This window comes from Periplaneta americana, chromosome 11 (assembly GCF_040183065.1).
Source record: "Periplaneta americana isolate PAMFEO1 chromosome 11, P.americana_PAMFEO1_priV1, whole genome shotgun sequence".
Lineage (NCBI taxonomy): Eukaryota > Metazoa > Arthropoda > Insecta > Blattodea > Blattidae > Periplaneta > Periplaneta americana.
In genome coordinates this window covers 32,637,422-32,662,256 of record NC_091127.1, presented here as the reverse complement: position 1 = coordinate 32,662,256, position 24,835 = coordinate 32,637,422, and the positions used below count along the sequence as shown (strand labels likewise).

Below are 24,835 nucleotides of genomic sequence, written 5' to 3'. Positions count from 1 at the left end.
TTCTTCTCCTCATTTGAAACCGCGAACTTGAGATTTAATGGAGCATATCGTAACCGTTTCAATATGAAAGACAGCTAGAAAGAGAAGTATTTCAATATATCTTTTAGCTGTTGAAAACATCTCTTAAAGTTACAAATAACACAAAACCTTACAAGAGAAGAATTCAATTTTGTGATGCAGGATAGAGCTGTGTATAGATGATGAGATCAAGCGATGCGGAAGAGAATGAGGGTGCTTCTTTATAATTCAATTGATCATTTATTATTCATGCATCTCCAGTTTCTTTTTACTTTAAACTCTAGCTTGTAAAAACTGGAAGTGGAGGGTGGAAGAGGTTTAACTACAAAACGCATTTGAGACGTGATAAAGAGTTAATATAATGGACAGACACAAATTTCCATTTGCGTACAAAGTTGTACAAAGTCTGGGGATAAAACAGCACTTAGAATGATTGCATGGTGATTCTCTTGTAGTGGGGAAATTCATTTAGAGTACTATTTGTAATAGAATTTCTCTAACGTCTGAAAAAAATAGTCTACTTACACACAGTCTTTCATAAGTCCACGAAACATTTAAGAAATTCACCACAAATAAACTAAGCAACGGATCATTGTAATTATTATAATGACAGGACGAGAAACTCTCCAAGATTCGTTAGGAAAAAGCCTGTATCGTATAGTTTCCGTGGTTTGCCGCTAGGAGAAGGAGTAGTAGTGAATCAGTTTTATTAGGAGAATTCAACAAGACGACTGTCCAGCTCATTTCCACAATGACGTACGAGGCTACCTCAACACAAATTTTCACAGCGTTGGATAGGACGCAATGGGCAAGAAGATGACGCCTTAATGCGGTGGCCACCAAGGTCACCGGATTTAACACCTTGCGATTTGGGATTTGTGAAGGGCATTGTTTTTGTACCCCCATTCCACGCTAACCTTCAGGAACTTCGCGACTTTGTTACCATAACTGTGGGCACTGATCGATCGTGATATGTTCACATGCGTATGGGATGAAATGGATTACCAGCTGTCTGCCGTATCAGCAAAGGTGGACACATTAAGCATTTGAGAGCTAAGTAAAAAAAACAACTTGGAGAGTTTACCTACATTTCTGTGTAATAAAATGTAGTATCTTGGAGCAACAGTAACAAATAGTATAAATGACATTCGGGAAGAAATTAAATGTAGAATAAATATGGGAAATGCCCTTATTATTCGGTTGAGAAGCTTCATTTAAAAAAGTGAATCTGATACAACGTTTATATAGACGAGTATCATATTGTAAATAAATGAATGAACGAATAAATAAATAAATAAATAAATAAATAAATAAATCAATCAATCAAAAAAAAATAAACATTGTCTTAAACTCTCCAGCAATATCCTTAACATTTGCGCTGTTCTCAAGGCGTTGAATAATATTTACTTTCTCAGAAATACTCAGACGTGAACGTGTTTGTGACATGATGCCTCATCGGTATGCGGGAGCTTGGATTCTCGTTACAACAGACCGTATTGCTGCTTAGAAAGCATGATGAAAAAGATATTCAGATAGTCAATATAATATAATATAATATAATATAATATAATATAATATAACATAATATAATATAATATAATATAATATAATATAATATAATATAATATGATATAATATAATATAATATAATATAATATAATATAATATAATATAATATAATATAATATAATATTGTTTTATTTGAGGTTCAGTCTAATTGACATATCAGAAGTTTAAAATCAATGACATTTACATATGTAAATGATCATTGTGTATTATGAAAGTTATATTTTAGATTGTTATTCATCATAAGTCAATCATAAATAGTTGTTTCATTTTATTATTATATAAAGGTTGTGTTTAATCAGTTTGTACACATTCCACAACAAATACTTGAAAATGTACAAGATATTGTATGCAAATTGCCTGATGATACCCGAAGGGCGAAAACGTTTGCTTTAATTTTCATAATACACAATGATCATTTACATATGCAAATGTCATTGATTTTAAGCTTGTGATATGTTAATTAGACTGAACCTCAAATAAAACAATATTATGTTATATTATATTGCTGCTGTATTTAGACTCAAACGCATTCTACTAACTCGGCGGAGCGGGACAATACAATGCGGGACATAAAGGTAAAAAGATCGCAGATCATACGTAAGAGGGTTTTTGTAATGACCTCAATGAGTATGGTCCATTCTCATCCCACTCCTTTTTCACCTAAAGACGAAGATAGAGTCAATCTTCGAAACGTTGAGAATTCCTTATTCGTTAACAGGAATGGAGAAGTCCAATGTATATCTCTGAACATAGCATCATTGCTTTCTCCCAATTTTAGATCAAGTTTGTCTCACCTGAAGTTGTTCCAACATTTCTCCCACTTCTGTCATGTCGTTCGGACTCTGCCAGCTGTTCTTCATGGCCTCGGCCGCTGATATGCGACTGGACAGATCTTCCAGGTTCTTTTGGAACAAGCGCATTTTCTAGAATCAGAAGAAAACTGAAGTCAGTTTCAATAGAAACTCGATTAGCACAAGTGTGTGCTATTACAGTGGCAGTCAAAAAAATAGAGCCGTGTTGAAAGGTAGTGAAGTAACACACGTAATAACAACATACAATTGTTTTATTAATGCAGGCATTTTGTATAAAGTACAAGACAACATAAACTAAACGTAATGACCTTTATTTGCATTAATCTTTATAATAAAAAAATATCTGTACTATGTACGTATAATGTAGGGAAGAAGTGGGTAAAGTAAGACAGGGAGAACAGTGAGACATTTTTTATTAGATGGTAAATTTTGATGTTGAGATGCTGGTAACAGTGGAGTTGTTATGTTGCATGTAACAGTATTTTCATACTAGATTTTATTCTAGTTATAAAGGTGAGCGATGAAAAAATAATTCGTAATTTTTCACTCTAGAAGTAAAATTTTGGCTTGTGTTTAATGAAGTTATATTCGATATACAAATGAGATATAAATATGAATGTTTTGTTACCTAATACTATGGTATTTGAGGTTATGTTTGGCAAAGTTTCGTCTTTCTTGTTTTAATTTTGAAGTGATGGCGTCATTTTTAAACGAACTATGCGTAAAGGGAACAGTGAGACACGCCATTGAAGGGTACACTGAGACGTCTCACTGTTCCCATGTACCAATGATTTGCAAAAACAAACTGTATTTATAATACATTTACCAGTAACTAACATTGAAAATGAACATACTAGTAACCAATTTAGGAACTAATAGCTTAAAATACATTTTAATGGTTTCATAAATAAAAAATTATTCACAAAATTTAAGCAAATGTTAAAAAATAATAAAGAATTAAATTAAATTCTTATAATTATAAGCTTTGTTGTCACCAAAAATTCATTTCATTTTTTCTCAAAAGCTTGAAATGTCATGGAAAATTCACTTTTACAAATGTTACAGATGTTTCAATGGTTTCGAAGTCAGACATCAAAATGATTCTAAATAAGCCTACAGAACATGTCAAGATAAAGAGACAGCAAGCTTTCCTTTCTTTTGAAATAAATGTAAATCATTTCAATGTCCGTTAATAGACACTGTGGTGTCACACTGCACCCTCCTGAATGGGAACAGTGAGACATTTGCATTTTTTTGACAAACACGTATTTGTATATTATGTCCTTTATCTATTAACATTTTTGTTTATGTATTATTGTACTCCATGTTTAATGTCTATTTCTATTGCACTTGAATTATCACTTACATACATATGTCTTAATATTTTGTGTCTCACTGTACCCACTACTCCCCTACCAGGTCAAAATAATAGAGCCACTTGCTACAAAATAGGAAAAACTACTCCAACATGTCTGAATTTAATATTTGGTTAGATATTCTTTACTCTTCAAAACAGCACGACATCTTTTACCCACAGAGTCTACTAACTTCTGACAAAGACCTACTGAAAGTGAGTACCAAGCATTTTGGATTGCTTCCCACAGTTGGTCCAGATTTGTGACCTTTGAACGATCAATTATTTTGTCAACAATATCCCACAGATTTTCAAAAATAGGATTTAGGTCAGGGCTCAGCGGTGGCCACTCCAATACACGAACATTTTCCGTTCTATGGAAGTTTTTTTTACTACTCCAGCAGTATGTTTCGGATCGTTTTCATGCATGAAATGCCATACTAGTGGCATATTTTCTTCAGCATAAGGTAACATGACATCTTTCAAAATACCTTTATACATTTCCTTATCCATTCTGCCATTGATGCGAAATATGGGACCGACACCGAACCATGAAAAACATCCCCATACCATAACGTTGCTACCTCCATGTTTGATAGTTTTTATGGTGCATTTATGATTGTTTTCCTGGTTTGGTGGCCGCCTTACGTACACTTTCCCATCAGAGGTGAGTCTGTTAAACTTAGATTCGTCTGACCACAAAACATTACGAGAATGGTAGATCCAACCTTCGAAACGTTGTGCGTTCTGAATTTAATCCGTAAGGCGCATCGTTAACCAAACAGCATTGTATAGGTAACTCGGGTTCGAATTCTGATGGAGTTGGGGTGGACAAAGACAGTGTCACGTAATATAGTCACGTGAATGCAAGAACTAGGTAACTCGAAATTTGCGTTTTTTAGTTACCTATTTTATAGCATAGCAAAAATCGCACAAAATGTAATTGAAGAACTAGGCAACTGATCGAACGATACCAGCGACATCTATTTTCCAATATAACAAATAGGTAAAAGAAAACGAGACATATTCCTTAGTGCAATAAATAAGTAAATAGGCAATGTCACAAAATATGAAAAATCAAGTTACCTAGTTCTTGCATTCAGGTGACGAATGTTTACGCGGGGTACTACCGTTTCCCCTACCTTCCACTATTGCTCCATTATCATAATCATCATGTGGTGCTATGTAGTTCGCCTCCAATGGTGCACAGAGAGCAACGTCTATGGCGGCAAAATAACTAGAATTTCGACGCGTAAGCCACAAATATGGACCTTTGAGTAAATCAAGTAACCGCCATTTTTGTTGTTTAGTCAACTGTCTGAAGACATGTTTGAACCTTATACGCAGGCTTCGAGACTTTGGACCCGATACAATAAGTTTATTGTGCTTGTACTATAGGTTGTTGACTCGCTGCAGGTAGTGAAAGGTAGAGATGTGTTGAGGTAACAACGTTGCTATTTAGAATAGAGTTCGGTAGTATGGGGAAACACACTCATATGTACATTCTGAAAATAAATATACATTACACAATGACAATGTCAAAAGAATGTGAAAAGCATTTATTCTCCTGTCTTTTATTAGCATTTGTGTTTAATTATACACAGTGTTAATGGTGGAAATAAACATGTAGCAATTTTAATTTCTTCATTTATCCTATTGGTCGTCTTTAGGAAGTGCAGTTACAGTACCGAATTGCAATGTACTACAAGATACATTTTCAGTGTCTCAAACGTAAATCTTTTCAGTTGTCTACCAAACACAGTGTGTACTGTGAAAAGATGCGCTCTACGTCGCATGACTTTATAGGGGCAAAACGAAAAAACCTAACATCATTGCAGTCTCTAAGAGACAGTCCTTTATTCTCGGGTGACTATGTCCACTAATTTGCTGTTTATATTACACAATGCTCCATATCCGTTATTTTTACATAAAATTGATTTCCACTTGTGTTTTACACGCTCAGTACCCGGTGTACTTGGTGTCTCATTAATTCTCTGTGTCATTTGCTCAATTAATTTGAGGACTTCCGGCATTTCTTGCTCTGACTTTTCTAACCGTGTAATAGTTTCAGACACAGTTTGAAAATAGGTTTGTATGAAAACCAAATTATTCATCAGAACCTTCAAGTCGAGAGCGTTTTCCTTTGCGTATTTGTTGTCATTCATTCTACAGTACCCTCACCCACTGCAGTACGCCGTTATGCAGATTTCCCACTGAACTGCTCTATCGGGTCCGAAGTCTCGAAGCCTACTTATAAGTGACACCAACAAGGCATTATCTATGGGGCAACGAAGTCAGGAGGTAATGGGGTAGAGTCACCAGTTCCTTTCCCTATAATTAAATAGATTTTATCAATAAATGGTGAAATTGTGAAATGTAAACATGAAGAAACTTGCTTGACAGCATCTTTATACGATATAAATTCAATTTCGGTTCCCCACAATTAGTAAGACAGTTCAGGAGATCAATGAATTATTATTACTATTATTATTATTATTATTATTATTATTATTATTATTATTATTATTTTATCAGTTTCGTCCTTGCAAACACTACATAACAGCTATTTTGATGTGGACTTGCCGATGGCAGGATTCGAAGCTAACTCGACTGAGAGGGAAGATGGTAAGTTATTGCTTTCTCCCATGCCCCTTGTATTCATTTGCATACTCCCATGCCAATTAAAGCAAAATACTGGCGTCACCGTTTCTATTGGCGCTCCGGAAACAAACGGGGTGTGTAATATGTGCGTTGTTTACAAACCTCCACAAGTTCATACGATTCATAATTAAATCTACTCGGAGAGGAGAAAGAGAAACAAGCACAAAAGACAGTTTTCGTTAATCTTAATGTACTCGTATGACAACATTTTTATAGCTCTCTGTTATAACAACTCTGTAACTATTATCATGATGTTAGAAATTATTATTATTATTATTATTATTATTATTATTATTATTATTATTATTATTATTATTATTATTATGCTAATTTAGGACACGATGTTAATGGAAAGAATTATTAAGACATTCCTGACACGACATTATGATATCTACATAAGAAGTAGTAGTAGTAGTAGTAGTAGCAGTAGTAGTAGTAGTAGTAGTAGTAATAAAATAAGTAGTAGTAATAATAACAGTAATAGTAGTAATAATATTAGTAATAGCAGTAGTAGTAAGGTAGTAGTAGTAGGGTAGTAGTAGTAGTAGTAGTAGTAATAGTAGTAGTAGTGATAGTAGTAAGATAATAGTAGTAGGGTAGTAATAGTAGTAGTGGTAGTAGTAAGGTAGTAGTAGTAGTAGTAATAGTAGTAGTGATAGTAGTAAGATAATAGTAGTAGGGTAGTAATAGTAGTAGTGGTAGTAGTAGGGTAGTAGTAGTAGTAGTAATAGTAGTAGTGATAGTAGTAAGATAATAGTAGTAGGGTAGTAATAGTAGTAGTGGTAGTAGTAAGGTAGTAGTAGTAGGGTAGTAGTAGTAGTAGTAGTAGTAGTAGTAGTAGTAGTAGTAATAATAATAATAATAATAATAATAATAATAATAATAATAATAATAGCAATAGTAGTTTTTAGTAGGTTATTTTACGACGCTTTATCAACATCTTAGGTTATTTAGCGTCTGAATGAGATGAAGGTGATAATGCCGGTGAAATGAGTACGAGGTCCAGCACCGATAGTTACCCAGTCTTTGCTCATATTGGGTTGAGGGAAAACCCCGGAAAAACCTCAACCATGTAACTTGCCCCGACCGGGAATCAAACCCGGGCGACCTGGTTTCGCGGTCAGACGCGCTAACCGTTACTCCACAGGTGTGGGCCAATAGTAGTAGTAATAGTAGCAGTACCAGTAATAATAATAATAATAATAATAATAATAATAATGATAATAATAGTAGTAGTACTAGTAGTAGTAATACTACAGTAGTAGAAATAGTATTAATAATAATAATAGTAATAGTAGTAGTATTAATAGTATTAATAGTAGTGATAATAATAATAGTAATAATAATATTAATAATAATAGTAATAATAATAAGTGATAGTAGCAGTATTAGTAGCAATAATAGTAGTAGTAATATAACCAGTTGTAGCAGTAGTAGTAGTAGCAGCAGCAGCAATAGATGATGTTCAGTCAACTGCCCGAAGACAGGTCTGAACCTCACAAGTGATACCAAGAAGGCACCACTTATGAGGCAACTAGGCCAGGATGTAATGGGGTAGGGTGGTCAGTTCCTTTTCCCCCTGTATTGCATAGATGAATGCGATTGTATTATTATTTCTCTTAATAGTTCAAGTTGTCGTGGTAACTGGATTTATAAAGCACGCTCAGAAATTAAAAAAAATGACTGAAGATCAGGGTTTTTGGCAGCATTGTTCCAGGTACAGCGATAGTCGACGAGCTGGCATTAAGGACGATTGTCTCTTCTTGATTAGCAAAGTTGCATAAGGCAATTGATAAGCCGCAAGGAAAGGAAATTGAGTGGCCCGCCGCACCACGGCGTGTTAATTTCCCCACAAGCCGTCTCTACTGAATGAGTGACAGTATCTCTCCTCGCCCATTGTGATGCCTTAAATGAAGGTATCTGCAGCCCGCTCGACAAACTTGTGCTGCTGGTTGCCAGACCCTGCCACTGGAGAGTTACTTGCCTTTCATATCCATAGCAACATATTACTCGTTGAGTAATTTAGTGTGTCTCTTTAATGACGTTTTATCAGTTCTTGTAGTTGGCTGTGGTATGTGAATTTTTAACTCGCAGTAGTGTTGACGATCGAATCCTATGCACGGGTGATGTTAAGAAGGTTTGTATTGGACTTCTTCCATTAATGATGATTTTTTGTCCTATGGCGGCTACTACTTTTCATTGAGATTCTGGGTGATATCTACAGACACGGAATTAAAATTTGGAGCCAGTCTTGATGGGAGTCCACCTGTATATAGGTAACATATTCGCATGACTGTCCACAAGTAGCATATATACAGGGGTTCTTGTTTACTGCACATGCGCAGTGTGTTGTAAGAGGAAATTATACAACTTATCTATTAAATTTGGAAAATTTTAGTACCGGTACCAGAAATTTAAAAAATAGCATTAGGAATGTAATTTTTCAAGAATATGTATTGGTTTAATATGTATGGGTGCTATTCATAGACTTTTCGCTAGCCCGCGCTACGAGCGTGCTAAACAGGATTCATATCATATCATATCATATCATATCATATCATATCATATCATATCATATCATATCATATCATATCATATCATATCATATCATATATCATATTATATTATATATCATATCATATCATATATCATATCATATCATATCATATCATATCATATCATATCATATCATATCATATCATATCATATCATATCATATCATATCATATATCATATCATATCATATCATATCATATCATATCATATCGCTAACACTGGTTTATGAATACGAAAAAAATTAGATCGCTGATCATCCACCGAAAGCCCGCACTAAGAATGTCTATGAATACGGCCCTATATGTATTTGTATGAGTTAATATGTTAAAAATGAAATTGTATTTTTTAAAGTTAATTTATTCCTATATTTTTTTTTTCCTTTCCTCGACCCACTTTGTGTAAAATAATTCTCTTTATTTGTGTTAAGTGTGTGTTTAGATAACTCCCTGAGCACGAGTTTTTACTCTTTCAGGAAAGAATTAAGATTGTATTTTTGTACCTACTGTTATTTTACTAACAATAAACAATAAACTTATGAGGTTCCAACCAGTCTTCATACTTTCACAAATTTATTTAACCATAGAAAATATTGCTCAGGCATGAAAACTGTTGGAGCTTATGATACTGATGACAATGGTGCCAATGATTGTGATCGTGGTGACAGTTGAAGGGTTCAGAGCCATAGTGGGCCAAGCGCCATTTATTAAAAACGGAGAAAGCAAGGGTTAAAGTTAAGTGAATATCATAGTTTACTGAATATTGACATATCATTTAGTTTTAATGTGCATACTTCATATTACTTGCTATATGTTTAATTAAATTATAGTATTCACTTGATTTTAACCCTTGTTTTCTACGTTTTTAATATATGGCGCTTGGCCCACTATAGCTCTGAACCCTTCAGTTGTGGTAACAGTGGTAATGGTGGCGATAGTAATGCCCGTTTTGGTGATGATGTGGCAAACTGAGCTATAGATGAACTATAAACTTGGTATAAAATTTATATCTGTTCACCAACAAATTGTGAGTTCCTTTTAATTAGCTTTTATTCAACTGCAAAGCCTTGAATTGTAATAACCGTCATCTGTGTATCTTTTCTAATTTGTGAAAAGAAGAAAGATGGTTTGAAACAATTGCACATCCGAAAGAGAGGACAGCGCCCTCAACAGAAAGACAATTGCCTATCAGCTCGCGCTGGATTCTTTCGCAGCGTTCATTCGCGATGATTATAACACACTAGGAGTGACAGTTATTGTGGGGGAGGAAGCGGGCACGGGGGCGAGAGTACACATCAGCTGGGCGTGTCACTACTAATTAAATTCATCCCCTCCACTCCCACCTCGTCAATCTGCATAATAAACAGGTATGGCCGTGGTAAGCTAGGAACAAGAAGTCCATTGTGTGTAACTTCACTGTTTTGTATCTGCAATTCACTTTAGTCTTAACTTTCGTAAAATATTCTTGATTTTGAGATAATTCTTTTTAGCTTAATGATCAATATGTAAGCAATTTAAAAAGAATATTATTATTATATTATAGATTTATTAATTTGCCCTACAGAATAATATCTATAATATTGACAATTAATATTTGAGGAGAAAAATTCGCTCCGGCGCCGGGGATCGAACCCGGATTCTTGGTTCTACGTACCAAGCGCTCTGACCACTGAGCTACGCCGAATTCAATCCAAAGCACCGGACAGAATCCTCCTCCTTCAATGTTTCCCTTTGTGGCCTGACTCCAAGTTCGGCATGTATATTAATTGTCAATATTACAGATATTATTATGTAGGACAAATTAATAAATCTATAATATTCTCATAGCTGCAGTGCATATATTTGTACAGATTACTGTGCACGTAACTGCGGAATCCCGGCCAAACAAGTCACTCAGCTGAGTGCGCTCCTAGTATAATGACAGTTGACATTGGACATGCACGTCAACATATATGCCGATCTTGGAGTCAGGCCACAAAGGGAAACATTGAAGGAGGAGGGTTCGGTCCGGTGCTGCGGATTGAATTCGGCGTAGCTCAGTGGTCAGAGCGCTTGGTACGTAGAACCAAGGACCCGGGTTCGATCCCCGGCGCCGGAGCGAATATTTCTCCTCAAATATTAATTGAAAATATTAATTTAAAAAGAATTAAACGCAAAGATATCTATCTGAAATTAGGTTTAGAGTGTGATGTTCAATTCATAACAATGGAACTATAATTGAATACAAAGATCTTAAGTTATAATTCGTCATCTGAATGCAAGAACTAGGTAACTCGAAATTTGCGTTTTTTAGTTACCTCTTTTATAGCATAGCAAAAATCGCACAGAATGTAATTCAAGAAGTAGGTAACTGATCGAATGATACTAACGACATCTATTTTCCAATGTAATAAATAGGTAAAAGAAAACGAGACATATTCCTTAGTGCAATAAATAAGTAAATAGACAATATCTCAAAATATGAAAAATTGAGTTACCTAGTTCTTGCAATCAGGTGACGAATTATATACTCACTATCTATTCACCATATTTACTATTCCTAAATGTTATATTATATATAAGCTTATATATAGCCTAATATATATATATATATATATCTTGTATGGACATAACGGATTTCATTCCATTCCAGTTCAAATCAATCACTCCCATATCAAATACAAATATAACATATAATTTCACAAGTAATTCAAGTTAATTTTGACAAAGATTTAAGTTTAGATCAGTGATCGCCAAAAGCTGTGTCACGACACATGCCCACTCAAGCGTAACCATGGCATCATACCTCCACCCTCTGTTTACAGGCATAACTTCGATATAAGACAAGACATTTATCAGCAGCGGACGTACACATGTAATGTTACAAGTGTGTAGGATAATATGTTTCGATATCTTTTCCAAAACAGAAAACAGATAATATGTAAAAACTTAATTTTAAGGAGCATGGGAGCAAAAGTATTTCTTTTGTGCAGATGGCAAAAAAATATGAGATACTTAATTTGTTGTAAAATTTTAAATGAAGTATACGGTGTCATTATTCTTCTTGATATAAGGACTACCACGCCCTTACCTGTAAATTGAATATTTCATTAATAAACCAACAATAAAAAGTATCGGCTTCTATGTCTTAATCGAGGTAAAATACTTCGACGTTTTTTTGAAGTGTGTAGTGTAATTTACAACTTCGAGACCAGCCTGGTACGTTTTTATAATTTAAAATATCTGCTGATGTAAAGTACACGTTCTTTTTATGGTAAATAAGAAAATATATTTTATTTTATTAATAATACAAAAATAATGAACAGGAGGATAAAAGTTAACGCGAAAAAAAGCGTGTGTAGTTAATAAGTAGAAGAATATTATATTGTGTATGTTTTTTGGTCACAGTCCGTCTCTGCACTGTTATTCACTGCATTACCTGAGGAGATACCCACTCCATCCCTCTCCCTGCGACAGTGGTGTGCGGGTTGCATTTCTATTACGTCTCAATTTCGTGATGTTTGGCAATCACTGGTTTATATAATCAATGGTGCAAATTCTTCAATTCCAATAGTTCTGCGAGCACTGAAACTTTCTCAGAGCTCTTAAAAGTGTGTCATTTCTATTTATTTATCTCAAGTCACAATGGAAGTGTTGAGAGAGTATTTTTCCTAATATCTGCTCAATGGACAAAAGAACGAAATCGCATGCTAACGGAGACAGTCAGAGGTATCATCATGGTGAAATATAATTTCAAGGACACGTCCTGTGAACAGTTCCATAGTTATTTGTTACAAGATATAAGTTGGTCCCTTCAGGATCTTGTGCACCGATAAGTAGGGTACAGATGTAATACTGATCCAGCAACTAGTGAGAAAACTAACTATGGTGAGCCATTGTTTTTATCTTTAATTTTATTCATACCACTTTTTAAAAAGTCCTCCTTTTTCAGCAATGTGCTCTTATTTTAGATTCCATGTCCTCCAATAGAATTTCTTCTGATGTTAACCCTAAATTGTCGCCGAACTTTTGAATCATTCTGTATTTAATCATCAACCATTTAGCGAACCAATTAACCAACCAATCATAAAATGAAACTTATCAAAATTCTAACAGTGGTATTAACATTATTAAAGAATGGCTGGATGCTCACTTACTTTCTTTGAACGTTTCTAAAACAAAATTAATACCATTTTCATTAACATCACATGGCCTTGAGCAAATAAAAATGAATAATAGTAGAAGTATAACAATACATGATTGTAACCTACCTACTTGCTCATGTAACGCTTTGAGTATATCCTCACAAATTAAATATTTAGCCATTATTATTGACCAACATTTAAAATGGGACAAGCATATCTCCTTCCTGTGTAACAGATTGCGTAAAACAATCCACAAATTTTCCATTCTACGCTCTTATTTACCTGTTTATGTTCTGCGTACTGTGTACTTAGCTCTGTTTCAATCAATAATTCAGTATGGTATATTAGGTTGGGGAAGAATGGCAAAATCGACTCTCCATCCTTTAAATTTGCTCCAAAAAAGAATTATCAAAATTTGTCTATATAAACCTTTTGATTACCCAACAAAATTAATTTTTCAGGAATTTGGTGTATCAAATCTAGAACAAATTTATAAATAAACATTGCTGATTTACTTCCATAAAAACCACAATAAATTTAAATTTGATCCTCACGAATAACATACGAGACAAAACTACAGTTTCTTTCTAAATACTCCCAAATGCCACATAACTGTTGGATTAAAACACAACAGAAATTTTGGACCCAAAATATATAATGCATTAATTAGAGCTTACCCTGAGCTAAGTACACTTAACACACATAGATTTAAGAAACAAATCAGATTAATTATTTAATTGTTTAAGCTAATTGAGTTAAAAATTGATACTCTAATATTTATGTACTTTTGTATTTTCTACTAGCCGTACCCATGCGCTCCGCTGCACTCGTTAGAAATAAATATAAAGTAATTACATAATTAAAATTGGACATTTGATCCAGGGAACATTCGTGTTTGATAGAAGGATACACCGTTTAATATGTTACTTAATTTAAATTGCATCCAAATAATTAAAATGTGATCATTTTGGTCCAGAGACCACTCATTGGTGCAATGACAATTCCTTTAACATGTTTGTGATTTTTATTACATGCAACCATAGTTTAATGAAAATTGACATCATTTATATTTAATGTGTATACTTTATTTTACTTGTTATAGGTTTCCATTGAATTGTGGTAATAACTTAATTTTAACTCTTGTTTTCTACGTATTCAGTAAATGGCGTTTGGCCCACTATGGTTCTGAACCCTTCAAATAACTTAAATTATATTATATAATATTACATTACATATATTATATTATATTACATTATATTATGTCAGAAGTTACTGTAATAACATTATAGCATTATGTCCATCTAGAGTAACTACACTTTCCAATGGTGAAATAATAATTAATTATACAAATCGGTTAATTTAGCTTCCGATATTACTTCATACAAACACATAAACATTCTCTGTAGGCTATCTTTCATAGCTTTCGATTGTTGCTGTCCAAGGCCCCTTACAGACGAAGTCATTTGTTTTTTATTTCATTATACGGCCTTAGACAGCAGTTATTTTAATTTTAAAACTCATTTATCTCATTAAATATCAGTCCTATCAAAATTTTTCAAGGAATGAAACTTATCGAAAATTATTTTTCAAGAAACTTTTGTTATGTAACATTTGTCACAAAAATCAATAATAAGCGAGATATTTCGATGTATTTAATTCAGGCCCCCTTATAACCCCCCTTTTAAATAATGTATTTTGAATGCCATATAGCCTAAAATCTAAGTTACAACGAACATAATTTATATTCCAATTTTCATCGAAATCCGTTCATCCATTATCGCGTGATTTGTATATAGACCCTATTATTACATGCTGTATGTATTTTACCATTTATTAATGTTATTGTGCTCAATGAACTCTCGTAATTTTGTGATATATTTTGTATAACTGATCTAAACTGCGCCCGAGCACGAGCTTCTGCTCTTTCGGGCTGCAATGCCTAATGTAGCTCAAGTGTAAAGTATTAAATAAATTAATTAAATCTATACTAATAATAAATCTGTAGCCGAAATTTTTCTGGTCATTTTCGATTTTCCAAAAATAATTGGCCCTAAGATATACAATTAACCACCCTGAAACCGAAAATCGCTTTTTTGAAATTTTTGTTTGTATGTCTGTCTGTCTGTATGTTTGTTACCTTTTCACGCGATAATGGCTGAACGGATTTCGATGAAAATTGGAATATAAATTAAGTTCGTTGTAACTTAGATTTTATGCTATATGGCATTCAAAATACATTATTTAAAAGGGGGGTTATAAGAGGGCCTGAATTAAATAAATCGAAATATCTCGCTTATTATTGATTTTTGTGAAAAATGTTACATAACAAAAGTTTCTTTAAAAATAATTTGCGATAAGGTTTATTCCTTGAAACATTTTGATAGGACTGATATTTAATGAGGTAAATGAGTTTTAAAATTAAAATAACTGCCATCTAAGGCCGTGTAATGAATTAAAAAAGAAATGACTTCGTCTATAAGGGGCCTTGGTCAACAACAATCGAAAGCTATGAAAGATAGCCTACAGATAATGTTTCTGTGTTTGTATGAAGTAATATCGGAAGCTAAATTAACCGATTTGTATAATTAATTATTAATTCACCATTGGAAAGTGTAGTTTCTCTAGATGGACATAATGCTATAACGTTATTACAGTAACTTCTGAGTGAATCGAGGACAGGTAAGATTAAAATAGCTTCTTATGCACAGAAAACTTAATAGGCTATTCTGTACATTCGTTTCCTGTGTTTCCTAAAATATTTTTTATGACCAAATGAGTGGTCTCTGGATCAAAATGATCGCATTTTAATTATGCAAATACAATTTAAATTAAGTAACATAATAAACGATTTATCCTTATATCAAACACGAATGTTCCCTGGATCAAATGTCCTATTTTAATTATGTAATTGCTTTATATCTATTTCTAACGGGTGCAGCGGAGCGCACGGGTACGGCTAGTTAAATAAATAAAACCTAACAACCGAAAATTTAACCAACAGATTAACCAACTAATCTATAAATTAAATAACCCAATGACTAGTTAAACGACCAACTGAATATATGCGAATAACTGTCTCCAAAACTTGTAATTCTTTGAAGGAGTTGCAGTTCATCCCGTCCTCGCAATCCCCTGGCTGTCGGGACTAGCCTGGTACGTATGTGAGGTATGCAAGCAGTGGCGGCGACAGATTTGTACAGCTCTGGCGAAATTGCGCCTCGCATGCATCCGCACTGTGTAATTATGATTATGCCGGCGCATTAAATATGGTATGTTGACAGTTCCCTAAACTGGGCTGCCTTATCTAAACCAGACGGCCAGTGTGCACGGACGCACAGGGGCGGGGGGGGGGGTAATTTAGCCCCACAGCGTTCCGGTATCAGCCCGGTCCAACCGCGGCCAGGCGAGATTAGCCCGAACATTGATTCCGGCTCTGCACAATTTTCATAACTTTATTACAATTTAAACGACGCTACATTCACTACAGAGGGTATTCACTTCATGTTGCTCCTAGCTAATTGTTTTTCGTGAAGAGTTCGTACCCAGGCAGAGAATGTATCGTGACTGATGGGGCCCGGAGTTCAAGCCTAATAATCCACTGAATATGCATGCAATTGCGATCTTAAAATTAAGAAAAATAAGCGAATAAGCATGTAATAATTCAGTGGTTCCCAACCTTTTTTGATTAATAATAATAATCAGTACTTTTCTTCTGGAGGAAAGGGCAAATATTTTATAGCGGACGGAGAGATCATTAAAGGCTGGTTCACAATAAACCGGGAACGGAAACGAGAACGAGAACGGAATTAATGTTAAAATAAATGTATTTAAATGTGAGCATTCACATTAGTGAATTATGAATGCCGACATTTAAATACATTTATTTTTAACATTATATCCGTTCTCGTTCTCGTTGTGGTTTCCGTTCCCAGTTTATTGTGAACCAGCCTTTACTGTTCACTGCACGGGAATTTTGTCGTTTTAACCTCGTTTTCGTTCAACTAATACTTTCAAGATATAAGCTGAATTCAAAGAAATATTATATATATTTTTTATTGGGTTATTTTACGACGCTTTATCAACATCTAAATTATTTAGCGTCTGAATTAAATGAAGGTGATAATGCCGGTGAAATGAGTCCGGAGTCCAGCACCGAAAGTTACCCAGCATTTGCTCGTATTGGGTTGAGGGAAAACCCCGGAAAAAACCTCAACCAGGTAACTTGCCCCGACCGGGATTCGAACCCGGGCTACCTGGTTTCGCGGCCAGGCACGCTGACCGTTACTCCACAGGTGTGGACTAATATTATATTAAAACATAGTTATTCACACATATTTCGGTTCCATGATGAAAAATGCAACAAAAAGATGCCGGTACGCCGTTCCAGCGCGTTTCGCCAGAAAGAAAATCACTGATAACTTCTATGTAGTGTCGGACATCCAGTGTTGTATATAGATTGGTGTTAACACGCAATCGAAAATTCTAAAAGAGCAAGCAGCAACTTGAGTGGCATTAGAAAAAAAAAACGAAGGTGTGTGTAAAAAATTCCAACCGATCTATGCTGGATTTCCGATAAAAATTTTTATTATCGTTTTTGAAAACTTGCCTACTTAAATTGATGTGAAGTCTGTGCTTGGTGGGTTGCACAGAGTTTCTCTATACGTGGCCTTACGGTGGAAACCTGAACTGAGCAATGTTGCAGGTGTTCAAGTTTCATTGGTACAGTATGTCTCAAAATAAAATGTACCATATCAAAGACTTCGTTGCAAATAAAAAAATGCCTGGTAAAGAAACTTCCTGGATGGCATACAATTTATTTTTCAATTCCAAAATTTCGCGACACACTCCATGGGACCGCGCGACACACCGGTTGGGGATCCCTGCAATAATTAATCAACAACGTCTACCTAAGTTATAAAGAGTCTAGGAACTCGCAAATATTCTTTGGAAGTTGAAACAAAAACGGTTTTTTTGTCTGAAATCAGAAATGAATTTTACAGTCTAGTATGGGTAACACTGACCCCTGTAGTGGCTAAGTGGTCAGACCTCTGGCCTGTCACGCAGGCGGCTCGGGTTCAAGTCCCGGTCAAGGTCTAGAATATTTCATTATTAAATCAATAGTGACACTTATGGCGGAAAACGTCGCAGTTGGGGTTTTTCTCGGGTTCTCCCTTTTCTCCGTATTAGGTATCTACATAATTTCTTCACAATTTTTTCCACATTCCGTTATCATTCCATAGCATTCCCCAATCGACGGCTGGCGACGCACGCAGGGGGCTGACCTAGGGACGAGGCGAGTTGCCTGCTCGAAACCTGGGTACGCAGCGAACCTTAGTGTAGTCAGCCGGTGTGGGTTTGGGAATGCGCCTAGTTTGAGGGTTAGTGGAATAGATCATAACAGGTCGCAGTGCTGGGCCATAGTGCCCTCCTCCCGTAAATCCCATTCCAATTCCATAGGTAACACTTGTACACCGCTGTGGAGTAACGGTCAGAACGTCTGATCATGAAACGAGCGGGCTCGGCTTCAAATTCTGGTTGGAACAAGTTACCTGGTTGAGGTTTTTTCCGAAGTTTTCCCTCATTATATTAAAGCAGACTCGGACTCATTTTCCCACTATAATTACACTTACCCTCTTTAATTCATCATCATCACCATCACCATCATCATCATCATCATCATCATCATCAACATCTTCGTTTCTTTCCTAGATTTTGAGCTTCCTCCGATGTAGAGTCAGTTGCGAGCCGCTATCGAACTTGACCTCAGGGATATGTGGTCATTCGTTGTTAGTGATAGTGCCATGTATCCATTTGAATTTTTCCACCTCTTCAAAAGATAAATTTCCAATTTTTATATTTCCATTTCCTACAATATTCTCGTCACGAGGCATAATAATATACTTTGTCTTTTCGGGATTTACTTCCAAACTTATCTCTTTACTTGCTTCAAGTAAAATTCCCGTATTTCCCCTATCGTTAAGCAGCTTATGTAACCCGTTCAATTCCAAACCCTCTCTGTTATCCTGGACTTTCCTAATGGCATACTCTAGAGCGAAGTTAAAAAGTAAAGGTGATAGTGCATCTCCTTGCTTTAGCCCACAGTGAATTGGAAACGCATCTGACAGAAACTGGCATATACGGACTTTGCTGTACGTTTCACTGAGACACATTTTAATTAATCAAACTAGTTTCTTGGAAATACCAAATTCAATAAGAATATCATATAAAGCTTCTCTCTTAACCGAGTCATATGCCTTTTTGAAACCTATGAATAAGTGATACACTGTACCCTTATATTACCATTTTTTCTCCATTATCTGTCGAATACAAAATATCTGATCAATAGTTGATCTATTACGCCTAAAATCGCACTGATGATCCCCAATAATTTTATCTACATATGGAGTACGACGTCAACAAAAATGATATTCCTAGAAAGTTATTACAGTTAGTCTTGTTCCCCTTTACGAATTATTATTGTTATTATTATTATCATTATTATTATCATTATTATCATTATTAATTTTTACATTAAATCATACATACACCAGTCACTGGATTACTCCAGACTTTCAAATAGATCAGGTCACGTCCAGCGGATGAGGCCAGAGTACCCAACGCGTAATATCAAGTAATCTGAGAAATGTGGACGGCCTGTGAGCTCACGATAAATTTCTTCGCATCTTTGTACACACTGGAGGACTGCGAGTTGAAAATCCTCCCTTTGTACACGATATTTAAATACCAGAGCCTCACAAAACTCAGGGGTGCCAACACAACATGTTTTTAAATCACGAACTGATAGTTGTAGCAGCGTTTCCAGATGTAGCCCACAACAAATACTGCACTTACGAAATAATTTTACCAATATTATAATGTACAGGGACATCATTTTATTTTTACTAACATTTTTAATATTAACTTGCCTATACTTCCGGGTCAACGCCGTTTGGTACCCCTTCTACGACTGGAGTTCGATGAAACTGGCGTAATGTACAAATAAATTACTTTACTGGATATAGGAGGGAAGAAAAGTGGTTCATACATTTACGTAAACTAGGAAATATAGCATTTTTGAGTTTGATCATTTTCATTAGGTTTTTGTTTAATAAAAATACAGTACAGTATTAACAATGCAGTGTTTTTATTCACGAATTGAGCTGTCCATGTGGACGTATTCCTTATGCAGTGTATATTATACTGTCTATAGCACATTAGCGTACAATATAGAGAATGAAGTTAAATTGAAAAATAATCATAATATGGATATTTAGTAAACACATTTTTGAAAATGGTGGCCGTTCAGTTCTAATGTACATATTATCGCACTATAGACTATTGTACCTAATCCCAATTATCAGTTTCGTTCTTCGTACTAGTAACTCATGTTGAAATAATTCTGTACCTACTCTATAAAAGAGTACTTTACGTACTGTAAATTCAATCTTCACTTCTGCCCGATCCGAAAAGATAAAATTACTCAGACATACTATCTACTGTCCGTCCAAGTGGTTATGTCGTAGGGTCGTAGAAAGGGAGGAAATCACGTGACAGTTAATTACTTCACGAGACCCTTTTATTTAAGTTATTTTAAACAGTTGTATAATATTACGTAGACGTCCAATTCCTAACAGAAATTAATGTTCTCAGAAAAGAACTAAGACAGCCCAGCCACTAGCTGGCGAATAAAAGCTGGTGGGGGAAACCGGGATACGACGTAGGCAAATGGACGACAGTAACTGTGCGAAAATGTTTCAATATTGAAAGCTCTTTTGTCACTGGAAAACGCGAACATATTTTTGGAATGTACTGTTTACTATGACCGTAAGGCTACTATTACTGTATATGCAGTCTTGGATCTGTGTGGAGGACGGTTGAGCTTCATTGGTAGAAGGGGTGGGAGTGAAGTACATTAAAAAACTCAGGTGCACTAAAAATTGAAGTAAAAATAAAATGATGTCCCTGTACAAACTAAAACAACGGCTTTGCGTCATACTGACCAAATGATCAGGCGGGTTGTTATTTTTTCCAATTGGTTTATTTTACGTTGTTTTATCAATTGCGTGCATGAAGGCGATCATGTCTGAGAAATGAGTTCAGGGTCCAGCATCAAATTTACCCAGCATTTACTCTCAGTGCTCTCAGTAAATCTCACAAGCAAATATTCTGATGGGGACAGATAAAAAAGTTTTTTTTTTCTTTCGTCATGTTAATAATGTCAAAAGAAGTGCTTATACAAATTTTGGCCACTCAACCGCAATTATGAGCGCCGTAAAAAGTAAGTTCGCCAGGGGCCGTTAACAGAAAGAAAACACAAAATCATTGGAAAAATTTATTGGAACAGACACAGCAACTGTTCAGCTATTTTTTAACATATTCCCTACCGGAATTGAGACATTTGTCATATTATCATGGGATCGACAGAGAGGTGCAGACGGCTGTCAAACGCTGGTTCCAATCCCAGACGCCTGACTTGTAAAGGCTGGTTCACAATAAACCGGAAACGAAAACGACAACGAGAACAAGAACGGAAATATTTTTAAAATAAATGTATTTAAATGTGAACACTCACATTTAAATACATTAATTTTAACATTATTTCCGTTCTCGTTCTCGTTCTCGTTGTCGTTTTCGTTTCCGGTTTATTGTGAACCAGCCTTAAGACACAAGGATACAAAAATGGATCTAATGATATGATAAACGTCACAGTTCCAGTGGGGGATATGTTGATAAATAGCGCAACAATTGTATCTATTTCGATAAATCTTTCCTTGCAATTGTGATTTTTTTTTCTGTGAACTCCCCGGGGGAAATCACTTTCTGGACGGCCTTGTAATTGCGGTCGAGTGGCCACAATTTGTATAAGCACTTCTTTTGACATTATTAACATGGTGGAAGAAAAAAATTAACTCTTTCTATCTACCTCCATCAGAATGTTTGCTTGTCAGCTCAAACAGGTAACTTATCCCAACTAGGATTTGAACCCAGGCCCACCCGTTTCACGGTTAAACATGCTTAACTTCACTCCACAGTGGTGGACTTGCTGTTACTTGAGAATATCGAATGAGTGAGAACGAACCAATCAAATGACCCAATACTTTAAGTATATAGTAATTATGATGGATATTATGATGACAATATGTAACTGCACCCATCGGGGTCCAGCAATTTAAAGAAAACCTATTAAATAGTTCAATTACATTTTCAACAGCCATATGAAATAACCACAGGACAGAGGCTTTTTTTATTTGTCTGGAAATTATATCTGCACGCATATATATTCAGCAAGCATGAAGGATTTACTTATTTGCCATAAGTTTTTATTTGTCGTTCCTTCGCCTTTGTGTTTTTTTTTATTTTTCCTTTCTTTAATATTTTCTTTCTATCTTTCTTTTTACTTACTTATTGGCTTTTAAGAAACCCGGAGGTTCATTGCCGCCCTCACATAAGCCCGCTATTGGTCCCTATCCTGAGTAAGATTAATCCAGTCTCTATCATCACATCCCATCTCCCTCAAATCCATTTTAATATTATCTTCCCATCTACGTCTCCGCCTCCCCAAAGGTCTTTTTCCCTCCGGCCTCCCAACTAACACTCTATATGCATTTCTGGATTCGCCTATACGTGCTACATGCCCAGCCCATCTCAAACGTCTGGATTTAATGTCCCCAATTATATCAGGTGAAGAATACAATACGTGCAGTTCTGTGTTGTGTAACTTTCTCCATTCTCCTGAAACTTCATCCCACTTAGCCCCAAATATTCTCCTAAGCACCTTATTCTCAAACACCCTTAACGTATGCTCCTCTCTCAAAGTGAGAGTCCAAGTTTCACAACCATAAAGAACAACCGGTAATACAACTGTTTTATAAATTCTAACTTTCAGAGTTTTTGACAGCAGACTGGATGATAAAAGCTTCTCAACCGAATAATAACAGGCATTTCCCATATTTAATCTGTGTTTAATTTCCTCCCGAGTATCTTTCTTCCACTTTCCTTATATCCTTTCTTCCTCGCATTCTTTCATATGCCCCTTTCCTTCTTAATGTTTGGTTATTTGATAGTTTATTTTTAAATTTCTCCTCTTTGTACTGTTTTTCTTCCTTTATATATATATATATATATATATATATATATATATATATATATATATATATTCTTGCTTTTCTAGCCTTCATACGTTTATTTGTTTCATTTCTTACGTTTTTCTAACTTTCTCTTTCTTTCATGTCATCTCTCTTTGTCCTTTCATTCAGTGCTGTTTTTTTTTCTTTTATTCTGTTCGTCACTCGATAAACTTGTTTCTTTTTCCTAATTTTTCTTTCTTTCTTCTTTTTCCCTTATTTTACACTTCTGTTTATGTTTCCTACATTTATCCATTTCACTTTCTTTCTTTGCCAGTTTTTTCCCCGTTTTTCCTTTATTTTTCTTTCTTTCTTTTCTTCGTTTCTTTCTTCCTTTGATATTCTCTCCCACCTTTGTTTATTTTTTCTCTTTTATTTGGTCAGTACCATTAGTTCTTTTCACAATTTTCGCCCAACCAATGCTCTGTTTGGAATACCATACAACTTTTCGCATACTTTGATTATATCTACACTTTTAATAGAAAACAATCGTTAGATGAATACCTACCTAAATATGTATGTCACTATTGTATTGATTAAAGCTGGTTGGGTGGAAGAGAAGGCCTCATGGCCTTAACTCTGCCAGAGAAAATAAAACATATCCATCCATCCATCCATCCATCCATCCATCTGACTCGCCTTTAATTTAAAGTGTTAGCTATCGAGCCTATCTTATCCTTAAAGGTACGGTCACACATCGCTACTTTTGCAGCGCAACTTTTGTACTGCAGCTGCAAAAGTTGCGTGTCGTGTTCTCACGTAAGCCAAAAGTAGCGCGCTGCACGCTACTTTTCGTGCTGCGCAACCCGAGTGCTGCAAAAGTTGCAACTGGAGGTTGCGAGTCTGTTCACACACAAGGCGCTACTTTTGCAGCCGCAGTCATGCTGCAGGTTTCCATCTCCGTGTTGACTTCTCAATATACATTTTGTGGTTATGTTCGCATTATTAAGAAACTCATGCGAAAGCTTCCTTATCTATTATTTGCTTTTCTGTCGTACCTATTATTCAGAAATTGACATTATTTTTTACTATAAAGCTTTTAAAAACGCCTATATACTTAAATGATAACCAACAGTATATTCACGTAATCAATGTTGGCAATCCTCCTGTTTGGAACTACGCTACGGAAAATTAAAAAAAATGAATTATATCGTCAGACTGTGTTGTGTATTTAATAACTGTTACAAATAATTTATTTTCATCACATCTAACATTAAATTACAATCAAACAATAAAAGTATCATTGGCACATTTGGGTGGTAACACTGGTCGCAACCGCAGCAAAAGTTTCAACAAAACCGATATCAAAAATGCTGCGGCTGCAACCCTGAGAACCCTGATCACACGTCGCTACTTTTAAGTTGCGCGCAGCATGGAAAAGTAGCGGGCAGCAGGTTCGGCAGCCGCTACTTTTCGGGTTGCACCGTTGTTCACACGTCGCAGTACAAGAGTTGCGCAGTTTTTTGTACTGCAGCGTTGAAAAAGTAGCGACGTGTGACCGTACCTTTAGCTATACTATTCACCTGCAGGAGCACAAATAGACGTAGAAACTCGAGGCATAAAAACGCTGACACCCCTGGCGGATCGATGGACACACAGGCCTCGTGTGTGTAATATATGT

General features: G+C 35.4%; 1 protein-coding gene and 1 non-coding gene across 13 annotated transcripts in view; both read right to left on the bottom strand.

Annotated features, from left to right (window-relative positions):
- Nucleotides 1-24,835, bottom strand: part of Dys (Dystrophin) — a 2,834,509-nt gene that overhangs the window by 68,083 nt on the left and 2,741,591 nt on the right. For all 12 annotated transcript variants that reach the window (XM_069839232.1, XM_069839233.1, XM_069839235.1 and 9 more), the window contains one exon: nt 2,382-2,510. In XM_069839232.1, the coding sequence (XP_069695333.1) occupies nt 2,382-2,510 (129 nt within the window). The remainder of the gene's footprint in view (nt 1-2,381; nt 2,511-24,835) is intronic.
- On the bottom strand, nt 10,578-10,650 carry TRNAT-CGU (transfer RNA threonine (anticodon CGU)). The gene has a single exon. It is a non-coding gene; the product is annotated as a tRNA-Thr (tRNA).